The following is a 14,138-nucleotide window of genomic DNA, read 5'->3' as shown; positions in this document are numbered from 1 at the left end:
CATCAAAATACTTAATTTATAGGGATATTATACAAATTAGAAGGAAGCAACTCTGCTCTCTTCCCTTCTCCCTGTATTCAATTCTTCCCAACTTTTATCTTTTTAATTTTTTGGTGAGGAAGATTGGCCCTGCGCTAACATCTGTGCCAATCTTTCTCTATTTTGTATGTGGGACGCTACCACAGCATGGCTTGATGAGGGGTGTGTAGGTCTGCACCTGGGATCCAAACCCACGAACCCTGGGCCGCCGAAGCACAGCATGCAAACTTAACCACTATGCCACTGGGTCAGCCCCTCTTCCCATCTTTTAAAGCCTAAGTCCAATCCCTTATCCCCTTCATTCATCCATTTGTTCATTCATTCAACATAGAGTTATTGAAGATCTCTTATGCATAACGCACCGTACGAGGAGTGGGTGTAGGATGAAACAACAGCTTAGGTACCTGCTTTCAGGAGCTATTACTCTTGGAGCACATATACACCTGGACAGTGAGTTTCATATCCTGCAAGGGCTTCCCATCCTGCTTAGAATACAACCCCAACTTCCGGCCAGAATCTACAAGGCCCTGCACGACCTGGTTCCTGACCACCTCCTCCATCTTTCTTATTACCCATCACCTTGCTAACTACACTCTAATCACACTGGCCTCTTTTCTGTCTCTAAAGACACTAAGCCCTTTCCTGCTTCTGGGACTTCCCATTTGGTCTATCTTCCTCATGGCAACGGCCTTCCAGCATCAGCTCGAAGATCCATAGAATTCCCTGACCACCCTCCCAAAGTGACTTTTCTCAGTTACTCTTATCATCAACATCTGGAAGTATCTTGGTTAACCATTTACTTGCATTTTATTGTCTGTCTTCCCCAACACAAGTAGAGGCTATGCTATATCCTGACTGCTAACGGATAGTGGACACTCGGCAAATAACAATGCTAGGAATAGATGGGGAAATACTCGTAATGCTCAATCTGATGTTCAAGAAATGTCTTCCCAGGTGCTTAGTAAATATCTATTGAATGAATGAATGAAATAAATGAGTGAGTTAAAAAGAAATAGTGGGGCTGAGATAAACTTATAGAAACAGCCTCTTGTTAGAGAGAGGGGTCTAGCTGCTTTGAACTCCTGGTCACAATCCAACCCTCCAGTAAAATGAAAAGTTTGGGCACAAAGTTATCTCACTCAAATACTGACTTTGAGAAGCAACTGCATCCCTCTTGTGACCATGATAAATCCAGTCACAGACTCAGCCACACTAGAAACGTCTGACTCTGGAGCACAGCTTGCTCAAAGCCCCACGAACCTGACACTGCATCAGAGCGTCCTGCAGCAGGCCCCGCCACTCCTCTAACAACGAGCATACACGGTCCCAGCGCCCGTTCATCTGGGACAAGCGATCCTGCAGGTCCCGGCTCTCCTCGCTGCCAGTCTGGGTGAACTCGGAGCTGCACAGATTGATGGAGAGGATGATGGCTTTGCGTTGGTCCACAGCTTTCTGGAGCTCCTGAAAAGAGAAAGCAAAACACCAAAACAAGGAAAATAATAATAACATTAAAAAAAGTCTAAACTTTTGGAAATCCTTCACTCAAATTAAAAGATCCATTCGTTAAAATGGCCTTAACAGGATGGCTAGGTAACATATAGTGGGTGCATACCACTGATAACTACACTACAGCTAAAAGAAACAGATCAGACATATACTTGATAACTTGGATGGATCTTAAGAAACTGTAGTATACTTGAAAAGAGTCAAACAGAATGATACGTGTAACAAAATAGCACTTATACAATTTAAAATACACGTGCACACACAGAAATCCAAATTTTTCATGAATACATATGACCGAAGCATACTCATTAAATATTTCAGAATGGTTGCTGTGGGTTTGAGAAATGGAGATTAAACATCAGTGGAGGGGGAAAGGATGAATAAATAAAATGAAGAGGAACTTTGCAGGAAGCATTGAGGACCCTGTGCAATGAACTAGGGAGTGGATTAACTCAACATCTGGAGTGGGAGTTCAACAAAACAAAACAAAACCTGGCTCCAAGCAGCAGGAAGTTGTGCTTTTAGGTCTAATGTAAGAACCCCACTTCACAAGACCGATGGTACTCCACTTGTGTGCATAAGAATGAAGCCACGAGCCTGGTAAGAAAGCAAATTCCCAGGCTGGGGCCTCCAACTCTTTCCACTGTAAACACAGTGGTCCGCGTCTCAAGGGCTGAGAACACTGCCTGTGTCACAAGCCACATTCTTGTGACAGTACAGAGACTAAATTTGGGCATTTCATCACCTAACCAATTTAGCTGGATTTCACAAAAAACCAGGCGACTGATGTATTACTTTGTGCATTTCCCAAAAATCTAGAACTAAATTCCAAGAACTTGAGCACCTGCTTATGTCTTAATAATTGAATATCTGGGTACTGCTTAAACATCCCCAGATCAAGTACGGGTGAGGGATCCTGTAAATCACATCCACTCAGGCTATATTTTCTTATAATTTCTCACATTTATGTTTTGTTTCCAATTTGTTTTAATTTTTCACTTTTCAATAGTTCTTCATGTTGTAATATGGATTCAACCACAGAGACAGCATAAGATCAACAGATATTTTGGAAAGATGCTTGGTTATTCAACAGATTTATCCTCAGAAAACACAGATAGGAGGGATCCAGGAGGGGTACAGAGAAGGGTGACTTTTTCTTATGACACAGGCTGACTTTCAAGGTCTCATTTCTCCACCCTCATCTCTCTGCGGTCTTGGACTATAGCCAGCATTTGCTTCATCAACTTTTTCAGGAGTTTAGTTATAATGCAATACTGCCTTACATTTTGCCAGAGAGAAGCTAAAGTAATTCAGGTACTCAAGAGAAAAATGCATTTTATACTCTGGATAATGTAAATTGCATCTCCCATTTGATGCTTCATCCCGAAATTGATGGGGCTGCTGCAGAGGCTCCTCTTTAAGAAGCTTGAGCATCTGTGGGAATACTCATTTTTCTGTTTGAATGTTTAAAATAAAACAACACACAAAAACATCACCCCAAAAGAAACAGCATACACTGAGAGCAGAGAGGCACAAAAGCAATGCACTCAATCCTTGAGCCTCGAGAGCCTGCGTAGCTACATTCTGAGGAAGAGCACATCTTGATGTTCTCCAAACAAAGAGATAGGACCAAAAGAGCTATTAAAAAGAAACTGAGCTCACAATCCACAGCGTGTTTACAAAAGTCTCCACATATTAATGCATCTCAATAGCTGGGCTCAGGAGGACTTTGAAGATCCAGAAATGGAGTTAAAAGAAGCTATCTTGTGTACTACACCCATCCAGGCCAAAATCCAACACAAACATCAGGTGTTTCACCACAATCACTCCACTGCTTTGTTTTGTTTTATTCATTAGACTGAAGATTGCGTCTGCCTCCACTATAATCAATTTTGGAGGTTCTGCTGATTCCCGAATGTCAAGTGATTTCAACAGGTCCCCCACGAACTCACACAGGTGCAGCCTCGGAGAGGACTCCCCTCCAGCTATCGATACAAACATGCAGGAACCTGTTCATATCTGTATTTCTCATAAAAGAGGTTAAAGAGGTCCCAGAGGTGCCTGGACATTTCGTGAAATTTTAATCAGTCATTTCTTAAATGCCAATTCATTAAATCATACATGATTATTCACGTGGGAGATGGTTCCACAACATGGTTCATCTTTCTGCCCTTCCTAACCTTCTCTAGACGCTCTGATTTGGGATGCTGGGGAAGAGGAGAGCATCCGTGCTCATTTCTATTGACCACTTCCCTGCTGCTGCGTCACAGAATGGCTAGAGCTAGTGGTCTCATCTGACCCGGCATTCCACACGGCAGCTTTTTGTCTGGCCGCTGGGGGAAAGGCCAAGGGCAGCTACCTTGAGCTTTTTTATTTGGAGCTCAATAGACTGAATGTCGGTGCTGAGCCCCAGGCGCTGCAGCTGTTCCAGTTCCTCCTCCATCTCCCGCAGCCAGGTCCAGATGTTGCTCAGGTCAGAGTTGAACTGCTGCCACTTCTGGAGGTTCTGCTTCATCCTCAGCTCCTTGCTCAGGGCCTGTGCCTGCAGGAGCTCCCATCGGTCAATCACGCCTGACAAGACACGAGATGCACAGAATCTTGCACATATGACGTTTAGGAAATGTTTTAAACACACATTGGTGGCTAACTTTAAATAGCAACAGAAAGAAAAGTAATTCCACTGAGCATTTCTGTAGTTGGCAGCTGTAAATAACACTACAATGGCTGTGTTTTCCCATTTGCCTTGTTAATGATAATGGAGAAAAAGAAAAGCTACATAGGGCTTAACACTGTAAAGAGCTTTATGAAGTAATAAACAGTAATGTGCATGAAGCAGTAACGTGCATGACAGCAAAATTCTCTCATTCAGCTTTTGTTTCCTTTCTGCAACAGAACTGTGAGTGTTCAGAGAAAACGCCTGATGATGAGAGACAGGCCTGTGATGTCAAAATGCCCATGATGTTAGAGCCAATGTGTTAAAATAAATGCAACATGGAAAAAACTGCTCTGCTGCTTTTCATCTCCCTCTTCTGTCACAGGAGATCACTGTCACGTGGAGAAAAGTTCTCAGGATGGAATGGTGCAGAATGAGGTAAGCAGCCTCGTGACACCGGGGTGCCACAGAGTACTTCTGGATCTTCTCTCTCACCCTTTCTTGAGTGGGGCACCGCTCACTCACCAGCTGTTTGGGTTTCCGTATTATTCAGGTTGACAAAGCCAGGAAAATTCTCTTCTTCCTCCCTCAGTTTGCGTTCCAGTCTCCTCACTGAGTCTATGCTGCCGCTGCATTCGCCCAGCAGTTTCATCTGTTCGGACACAGAAAACAGGCCCCCGTCACAAAATTCTGAAATTCTCAGGAGTGCAACAGCTTCTGGGGAAAATATCTGATAGTTCCTCAAAAGGACAGTGACCACGATTTACTTCTCTGTGAAGACTATGCCACTCTGCTAAAAAGAAGTTCAAAAACATGCTTCTGAAACACGTGACACATTCATATAAATGTAAACCAATGCCTTGAAGATATGCTTTGCATACGTGGTTTTGCATAAGACATCCTCAAAATTTCTTTTAAATTTATGAATCAAAACAGACTACACCCATATGGGATTTAAAAACTCAGAGCACTCAGCGGGCAATACAATATATAACTTTTGGCAAGTTGTTCCATCTTTCTTAAATTGAAATGTGGGAATAAAAATATTACCACAAAGCTCAAAGGAACACTTTTTTGTATTAAAGAATTAATATACTTAAAAGCATAAAGCAATATTATAGCCAGCGACTTCATGAGAAAATTTAAGCAATGTTTAATAGATATCGAGGGAATAAACTCTAACACGAAAGGAAAACCTTCTAATTTCATGTTTAATATCATGCACAGTATTCAAAGATTAAAAGAGCAAATCATTTCAGGGCACTCTTGCTATATTGACCATAAAATTATCTTTCAAAGGCTTTCACAAATCACATTGCTATTGAGTTAACTTTGATTACCTTTGATTGAGGTTGAGTTTAATCTCAGTGACGTCAACATGGTCACCATGAAACTATCTTTATTTTAAAAAAAGAGATTTCACTGTAAGTCAGTATAATAGGCCACACTGGATAGGGAATAACTCTTGATCGATTACTCTTCCATAATTGCGAGGATATTAACATTCACATATATAACTAGAATGGTTCCCCTCCCTGGTTTAAAAAAGGAGTATGTGTGAATTGTTATTGGACGTAGAGACATTAGTTTTTCTTTCCTTCGTCTAGGCAGTCTTTCGGGTGTGAAAAGAAGGTAAGAGGCATTGAAGAGATGTACTTTCAAATTTCCTTGCTTAAGTATGTGTAGGAACACAGGTAGTTCTCTGGGAAAAACTGTTAGGTCAATGATTTGAGCAGAGCAAATAAAGTTATTATATACTTTACTAAGAGCTTCAAAAAGAGAACTGGTAATATACAGGATCTCTTGCCAGCTTTTCCCTAAATCCCTCTTGCTAGTCAGAATTGTTGATTTCAGAATGAGCATACTAAGAGCAGAGGATAAAAACATTCCCAAGGCCATTAAGTGAATCAATAAACCCAGGAAAAGAACCAAAAAAAATTCATGTTAGTAGTCTGTTAGCTAAAATCGGCTGTTCCAAGGATAACCTTGGTCCAAAAGTTATGAGCTGAATTTGGAAAAATGCCTAATCATTATCGGGAGCCAAAGCATTTTGTTACTTTCAATTAAACAGACCTCACTGAGTTCTCCATGTAAAGGAACAGGGTGGTCATTACAGTAGGTTAGCGGGCCCGAGCACAGACCAGTTCTAGAAAAAAGGTAACTTGCTAACAGGACTTTCTTTTGCACATCCACGCCCTTGAGGTCAAGGGCTGCACGGTGTCTGGAGAGCTCTCAAAGACCTCATGGCACAAACGGACCGTTCTTTGTCACACAACTGTGACTTCCAGGTACATGCCAGGGGCACAAGGGACAGGAGACTCACGTAGCCCTTGTAGCTTGAGTCCAGCTCCGGTCCCGTGGGAGTTTTGCTGCGGATGATATTTTCGGTTTGCTGCATCTGAAAGCGGCTGTCATCCAGGGCTTTGTCCAGTTGTCGGATCTGTGACTCTAAGGCGCTGGGATCCGCTGTGGGGGCAACCATAAGAATCTTTACACGCTTTACGAGCTTGACATCCGAGGAGGAGTTGAAGACATTATTTCAGTTAAGGCTGTATAGAAATGGCATATGTGTGCGTAATTATAAAGCAAATTTCGTGCTAATGTGCCGGTGGGTTAGAAGTTCAAATGACTAGATCAATGGGTGTGCTTGACTAAGACTCTTAGCAGACTGCATATCGCAAAAGGCACCTGCAGTGGGCTCTAACAGCCTGTGTGTCTCTCACTCTTCCAGCTGATCCCTTGAAAATCTGCACGCTGGACGCAGCGGAAGGTCTTTCTAGAAACCTAAGGTGGTGCCTACTGCTCCCTAATAACTAGGAGGCAGTTACCTCTCATGTTCCCTCTGCAGTCACTTACTGAGCAGAGGAAGATCCCTCTAATTTTTCTTTCTGCATCTCACCAGGTGGCTGCATCATTCACTCAAAGCACGATTTTGAGGTCACCAAGAAAAGACTAGCTCAGGATAGACTGGATGGAGATACCAAACCAGCAAGGACTTGCTTTTTGCTTTTATTTACAAACTGAAACAAAACTAGGAGAAAGCTAAGATTTTAGCATTTCTATCTCGGCATGCTTTTACTCACAGCCTAGGACTCCTGGCTCATTCCTTTTTCAGAGATAGAACACCTTTTTGCATAATTATTTGCGTGTGTGTGTGTTTATGTGTATTATAGTCTTTGAACAGAACAAGAGCATTGATTATCAGAGTGAAGCTAGCATAAGGTGAAAGCAGAACAAATATTAGTAAGCTTCATTAATTTGTTTTTCTTGAAAAAAGGCCCTCTAAATATACCTGGAAGAGGTCTGTCAGGGGGAATCCCTCAGGCAATCACCATTTCAGTACCATGATGACTTTGCTCCCTGTCCTTTTGTTTTTCTTCAAACATTAAATGTAAACTAACAGCCTTGCAGTTCCATATCATATCACCGTGTTCAAATCTTATTCTCTCCCCCCGTCCTCCAAATTACGGACCCTGAACTACAGTTTGTCTAGTGCAACATTAAGCAACACTGGTTTCATTTTTGTTTCTTTAATTCTTCTTATTTCAGGAATATTTCTGTCCTTAAAAATCTAAGTCTTTTTCTTTCCCAAAATACTTTAAACAAGTTGGTCTTATTATTTTCTCATATTCTCCTGTAGAATATTCTAGAATTCAAGTGAGAATGGCTAAATAAAATCTAAGTCTTAAGATACTGGAATAGATGTTCACTTCAGATTATTTTGGGGGTAAGACATTAAACTAAAATGATAATTTCTATTTAGAACTGGACATCTGGTGCCACCCCTTGTCTTGTATGCAACGTCTGAGATCAGGAGGATGGACAGTGGGCCTAAGGTCACACATGCAAACTGGTAGACTTGGGACCGGAGCCCTGAGCCCCCAGTCCCCAGCCAGAAGTAGGTCTGCAACCCTCAAAGTCACAACATCCTCGCTGCTATAATCAAGTACGGCGCTAGGGCACAAAATGCTGGAGACTAGTGTTTCTATCTCCTATTTTCAGCTGTTCATAGGCATCAGAAGGTCTATACTTTATGAGACGCATTCCCATTTAACAAATTGTGAAGTTATTTCACTTCACTTGATTATTGAAACCTTATTTTTGGTGTTGATCAACCAAATGGTTTTGGTTTTTTTCCTAGGACAGCAGTAAGAGAGGAAGGTTCTGCCTCGACATGCTTGTGCCACAGAGCTGTGAGAGAAACAGGAGATGTGCTAAGAGAGGAGGCAGGTTACAGGTGAGGGTGGGAGGCCAGCTTCGACTTTTTGTGCCTACCAGCGGTATTTCTGATTGCATTTTCTGTGAGTTTTACATAGGCCTCAGGACTTTCGGGGATCATTACATCTGCAAAAAGAGCACAGTCTAAGTTGACAGCTAAGTTCTGGAAAGTTCGATTCCCTGGTGGCAGGAAAATAACTCTCCTAGGGAAAAAAAAGGAAGTTAGTCATTCCAGACAGGCGGCTCCAGTGCACAGAGAAGGGGAGCACGCTCACCAGAGGTTTCCTGGAATGAATCATAATAAGAGTGTGCATTGACTATGAGTGTTTTAGGAGCCAGCACTGTTCTAAGCATTCACTTATCCTCACAGAAACCCTACAGGGTGCATGGGAGTGCTGTTCCCATTTTATTGATGAGAACACTGAGGTCCAGAGGCATTAAGTTACTGATTCAAGTTTCAACAGTAAACAAGTGACAGAACTGGGATTTCAACCCAAAGAGTCAGATTCTAGAGCAGCCCTGTGCAACAGGAATAACGTGAGCCATAATGCAACCACATCCATAACTTTAAAGGTTCTGAGAGCCACATTAAGAAGTAACAAAAACCAGATGAAAATCATTTCAATATTTTATTTTACTAAACCAATATATTCAAATTATAATGTAATCAATATAACAATTATTACTATTTTACATCCTTTCTTTGTGCTAGGTCTTTGAAATTTGTGTATTCGTGTAAGTGCATTTGACCCAGCCAATCTCCATTTGCCCAGTCACATTTCAGGGCTCAACCATCACATGTAGCTGGGGGCTACATATTGCACAGTGCTGCTTTAGATGCAAAATGCCTATAGGCAGACTATAAAAACAAAATAGAAATGAGAGAAATCATTTCTTTTTTAGACAGTGTCATAACCTGGGAATCCAAATGTGAACCATCAGAAAGAAGCAGAAATATCCTCAAAGAATGTGTGAGATGCATTTACAAGTGTGACAGATTGGCCTCTGATTATTTTATTTTTACTCACCTTCCTTACAATACTCCTCTTTCTCTGTCCATCCCCTCACTACATGTGTTTCTTGGGGTTTGTCCTTCTTGTTTCCCTTTATACACTCTTCCTTGTGATCTCCTCCCTTTCCTCAGGGACAATTACCATTTACATGTGAATAACCACCCAATCTGCCTTCCAGTTCCTGAACTTCAGACCCAGGCACCTACTGCTGGGTTTTTCCATTTGGATACTCACAGTATCACAAAGGATGTGCACAACTGAACTCATCACCTCCCCTTTCTCACTGCCCTGGCCCACAGACACACACAACGTTCTTTCCCTCTTGTGGTCCTCAGGACCTAGGACCTGATGCCCAAGCCAGAAAATTGCCTCAATTCCAATTCAATCGATCATCAGTTACAGAGGAGACTTCTTACGATTTCTCACATCTCTTCCATTCTCCCAATCCCAATGCTGCAGCCTTGGTTCAGGCCACCATCCTATCTCGGTCCTGGATTATAAAACATTTCTTCTTGGACTCTCTTCCAACATGCTACCTCCATATAGTATCGAGACAATTCTTTGAAAATACGTATCTGATCACATGGCTCCCTCCAGAGAGCCCTGCTACGGCTCTCCATTGCCTTCAGGATAAAAGCCAAACTCCCTTCCATGATGAACGGGCTGCTTTACAACCAGGTCCTGGTCTGCCATCCCCCTCCTCTTTGTCCACTCCATGCCTCCTGATCTACAGCCTTGTCACTCTGGACAAACTTCAGGTGACCAAAAGCACTGTGGCTAACCACAAAGCTGGCATGGGCACCCCATCCTTTCTTCCTCTGAACATTGCAGTGTCCACCTGACCGACTTCCTTCAGATCTCAGCTCTAGGGTCTCTTCTCTAAAGCCTTTCCTCAAAGCTCCAAGTTAGTCGCCATTTGGTGGTGCTTCTATACCGCCATGTGTACATTGGTATCCCGGCACCAAACATTTCACATAGCTGTTTCTTATTTATTTGTCTACGTGCCACACAAGACTGTCTGCTCTTCAAGGGGAAAAGGAACCGTGTATCCCCAGTACTTACAAAGAGTTGTCACATAGTAAGAACGCAAGTGTATTGGAATAAATCAATGGCCATGACAATTTTTGTATTTGACAATCATTAAAATCCAATTATTCCATCATATACCATTTCCCCTAATGGGAGAATGAAGAAGATGATTCAGCTTAGCTTACATATTTCCAGTACCATATCCATTCCTTTTTATTTTCTTTCAAGCCAGCATATGGGAAGAGCTCTTCCCTACCTGATAAGCCAACAGCTCCCCTGAGGTAGAAATCTTTATCTTCCTGACCCTCTTCATCCTCAGAGGGCAGAGTTCGGGACACGGCCGACTCCAGGTCACGACTGAGGTCATAGTCATGGTCCCACTCCAGCGGGATGGAGTCCACACTGGCTGGGGTGTCTCGTCCGGACCGCTCACTCCGGAGGGGCTGAGCGAGTGAGAGGGAGGGGTTCGAGGAGGGCGGGGGGGAGAGCACCCTGTCCGCAGAGGTGTCATGCCAGTGGAGGTCCGAGAGAGCTGCCGAGTCATCCAGCTCCAGCTCCCGGTCAGAGAGGTCGTGCTCGTCATCTGGGAGCTGGAAATGCAGTCAAGCCAACTCGGTTACCACGGCGGGCAGACGATGCCCCCACTGCTTCTTGCTCTGCCTCTTACCAAATTTCAGTGTTCAGGCTTATCTGGGCCACATTTCAACCTCAGCAGGAAAAAGTTTAAACTTCCTATCATCAAATAAATAAGAATCTTCTGATCACTTTTAAAATTGTCTTATAAATTAATCTACCAAAGCCTCAGTTTTTCCACTGGTAAAATGGAAATAATATTAAAACCTACTTCACAAAACTGATGTATGATTAACTAAGACAATGTAAATGAAGACAACCTAGCACCTTGCCTGTAACACACTAGGTACACAATGGGACATATCAGGAGCAAAAGGAAATTACTAATAAAGGCATAGCTGGTCCTTTTTTACCTTATATCCCAGATGCAAAATATATTTTATCACAGAAGATTCTAAATATTCTAATAACGTCTCGACAATGGGATGCGATTATGGTAGCAATTAGGGAAATAGAAGAGAAAAAATTAAACTAAATAACCTCATCAACTGAGCAACTGTCTACATGGCTCACTTTCCTCTCCTTATTTCTTCCAGAAGCTTCTTTATCTTCCATAGAAGATATGTGCTAAGAACTCTTCTAAGGTCTTTATATCTATATATGAACTCACTTCATGCCCCAAGCAATCCTTTCTACAAGGTAGGTACTGTTATTAAACCCGTTTTACAGTTGAGGAACCTGAGGCAAGAGACGTGAAGGAACTTGTCCAAGGTTATGTAGCCATCACGTGTCAGAGCTGGGACTGAAACCCGGGGGGGCTGGCTCCAGAGTCTGAGCTCTCATCCACTGTACAATGCTACCTAACCTCACATAATTAATTCTCTTTAGATTTAATGACAATGAAACAAAAAGATACATACGGGCAGGCGAATCAGTTTCTTATGGTATCTTTCCACGCGGCCGAAGACCTCCTGACAGTAACGTCGGAGTTCATCCAGCTCTTCCTCAATGACGGCCGCATCCAAGGGTTCACTCTTTTCTATCAGCTGTTCTCCCTGGGCAATGATCTGCTCTATCTTACTGTGGTTCAAAGAAATTTCCTGCTGGAAGGCCTAGGGAGCACAAATCTCGTGTAATTTTTTATTGCTCACATTGACATGAGATAATTATAAGATATATATTTAGAAAAACCATGTAGGGGATATTGAATTTACCATAAACAATGACAAGCCAAGAGGCCATTACTTTCTAAAGTAAAAAGTAAAAATTTTAAATCACAACAGGAGTCAGAAATGGAAACGTTAGAATTCCACGGCCAGAAAGGCGCCTTTGGCTAATAAAATTTACCACCATAGACAGTGTGGGTAGAGAATCACAGGAAAAAACATTGAAACCCATCATAAAGTTGATAGCACTGGTCATCCCTGACGAAACGCAATGGTAAGCAATACAGTGTGCCTGAAACAAATTTAGCTTTTTAAAGAATTATACTGAAGATTTTAATTTTAAATTTCCTGATTATATGTCAAACATGACTAAGAGAAACCATTCAAAAGACAATTAATGTCACAAATTCTTCTCAGATGATGCTTTTATTGTTTCAGGACACAAGCAGGAAACATGATAACTATTTGAAAAACAAGGAATTCTGGAGGATTATTTAGGCTCATTCTATATGGTTCAAAGAGTGAAGCTGCTGGGGACAAGTTTCAGGGGATAAATTTTAATTCAATACAAGAATAAACTTGGGGATAGGTGAAATTGTCCAATAATGAAAAGAATGCCAGGAGAGAAGGGAGGCTGGTAAGGAGCTCTATAACCCTGCCAGAGGCCAAAAAGAAAAGATTTGACTCCCACTTGGGAGAGATTTCTTGTCAAAGTTTTGAAATATTGATTTGCCTGTGAAACAACTGGGGAGAGTCAGTGTGGGGGGGGGAGGGGGGCAACAGAGGGAGGGGTTGGGCAGAACATCAGGGCTATTTTATGATTTTTTCATTCTGAGAATCTACAATTAAGGGTAACTTCCTTGTTTTATAAAAACCTAGGGTTATGGGCATGATGACTATTCTTTAAAAAAATCTATCTCGGCCAGCCCTGGTGGCCTAGTGGTTAAGTTTGGCACACTCCACTTTGGCAGCCCAGGTTTGGTTCCCAGGCAGGGACCTACGCTTGTCAGTGGCCACGCTGTGGTGGTGGCTCACACACAAAAAGAGGAACGTTGGCAGCGGATGTTAGCTCAGGGTGAATCTTCCTCAGGGGAAAAAAAAATCTAACTATCTTGGGAAGAAAATTTCACAAGCTTCCTTGCTTATTATTCAAGTTGTTAAATGCTCTTCCTTTTAGGGAATCCTTATATCTAATATACATGCCTCCTATTGAAGTTTTTAACTAGCCACTGTGTTGGAAATTATATAGCAAAACACATCAAATATGCTTTCAAATTAACTTAGCATCTAAGAGGGCTGAATATGTGGAATGAAATCCTAACACGAGAGAGTTGTACTGCTCTGGAGCACAGAGGTCAAATAATTTGAAGGTATTAGAAATAAATCAAAAAAATAAAAAACAACCAAAAAGGAAGACCCCTAACACTGTGGCAATCAAGTTAATAATTAAAAGTATGGTTGTTATCTCTCGGTAATGTTCTTTATTTCATTTTTAACATCACTTGCATTTTCCAAATTGTTTTTTCAATCAAGAAGAACTAGTTTTTTGAAAAGAAGAGTTCTCTACGATATTCTTCACAAAAGGATCTACAAAGGCCTTCCTCTTCAGACTTGCCTCACACTGATCGTTTGGAATATCAATAATCTATTACCTTGAGTTGCTTTATTTTAGCTTGAACGTCACACTCAGAAAAATGCTCGATATTAGTGAGCTGCAGATCCATCTCCGTCAGCCACACCAGAATGCTGTCGCGTGCCGTCTCGAATTCCTCACGCTGGCCAATGAAATGCTGGAGGTGGAGAGAAAATAATAACAATTAACAAGGCCACATACACGTACTGAGATGGCACTGCCAATTCCAATGTTCTTCTGAAAAGTCATTTTCTTAACAAGCAACGAGAACCCTGCAATCCTTTATCATATAAATTAAGGCGATGTAT

General features: G+C 41.9%; 1 protein-coding gene and 1 long non-coding RNA gene across 33 annotated transcripts in view; one reads left to right on the top strand and one right to left on the bottom strand.

Annotated features, from left to right (window-relative positions):
- The window catches only part of SYNE1 (spectrin repeat containing nuclear envelope protein 1), a 445,076-nt gene that overhangs the window by 13,526 nt on the left and 417,412 nt on the right, over nt 1-14,138 (bottom strand). For 28 of the 32 annotated variants that reach the window (XM_070488115.1, XM_070487809.1, XM_044761490.2 and 25 more), the window contains 8 exons: nt 13,850-13,987; nt 11,952-12,143; nt 10,715-11,048; nt 8,474-8,542; nt 6,522-6,664; nt 4,724-4,850; nt 3,905-4,116; nt 1,300-1,500 (listed from right to left, as the gene is read on the bottom strand). In XM_070488115.1, coding sequence (XP_070344216.1) covers nt 1,300-1,500; nt 3,905-4,116; nt 4,724-4,850; nt 6,522-6,664; nt 8,474-8,542; nt 10,715-11,048; nt 11,952-12,143; nt 13,850-13,987 — 1,416 coding nt within the window. The remainder of the gene's footprint in view (nt 1-1,299; nt 1,501-3,904; nt 4,117-4,723; nt 4,851-6,521; nt 6,665-8,473; nt 8,543-10,714; nt 11,049-11,951; nt 12,144-13,849; nt 13,988-14,138) is intronic. The other 4 variants (XM_044761496.2, XM_070488007.1, XM_070488529.1 and 1 more) reach the window with 1 other exon arrangement.
- On the top strand, nt 8,345-13,861 carry LOC139040996 (uncharacterized). Its single transcript, XR_011495435.1, has 3 exons — nt 8,345-8,435; nt 11,628-11,730; nt 13,731-13,861. It is a non-coding gene; the product is annotated as an uncharacterized lncRNA (long non-coding RNA).

Source organism: Equus asinus, chromosome 1, assembly GCF_041296235.1.
Source record: "Equus asinus isolate D_3611 breed Donkey chromosome 1, EquAss-T2T_v2, whole genome shotgun sequence".
NCBI lineage: Eukaryota > Metazoa > Chordata > Mammalia > Perissodactyla > Equidae > Equus > Equus asinus.
Note: the sequence above shows the minus strand (reverse complement) of the source record. Positions and strands in the feature narration are given on the sequence as shown.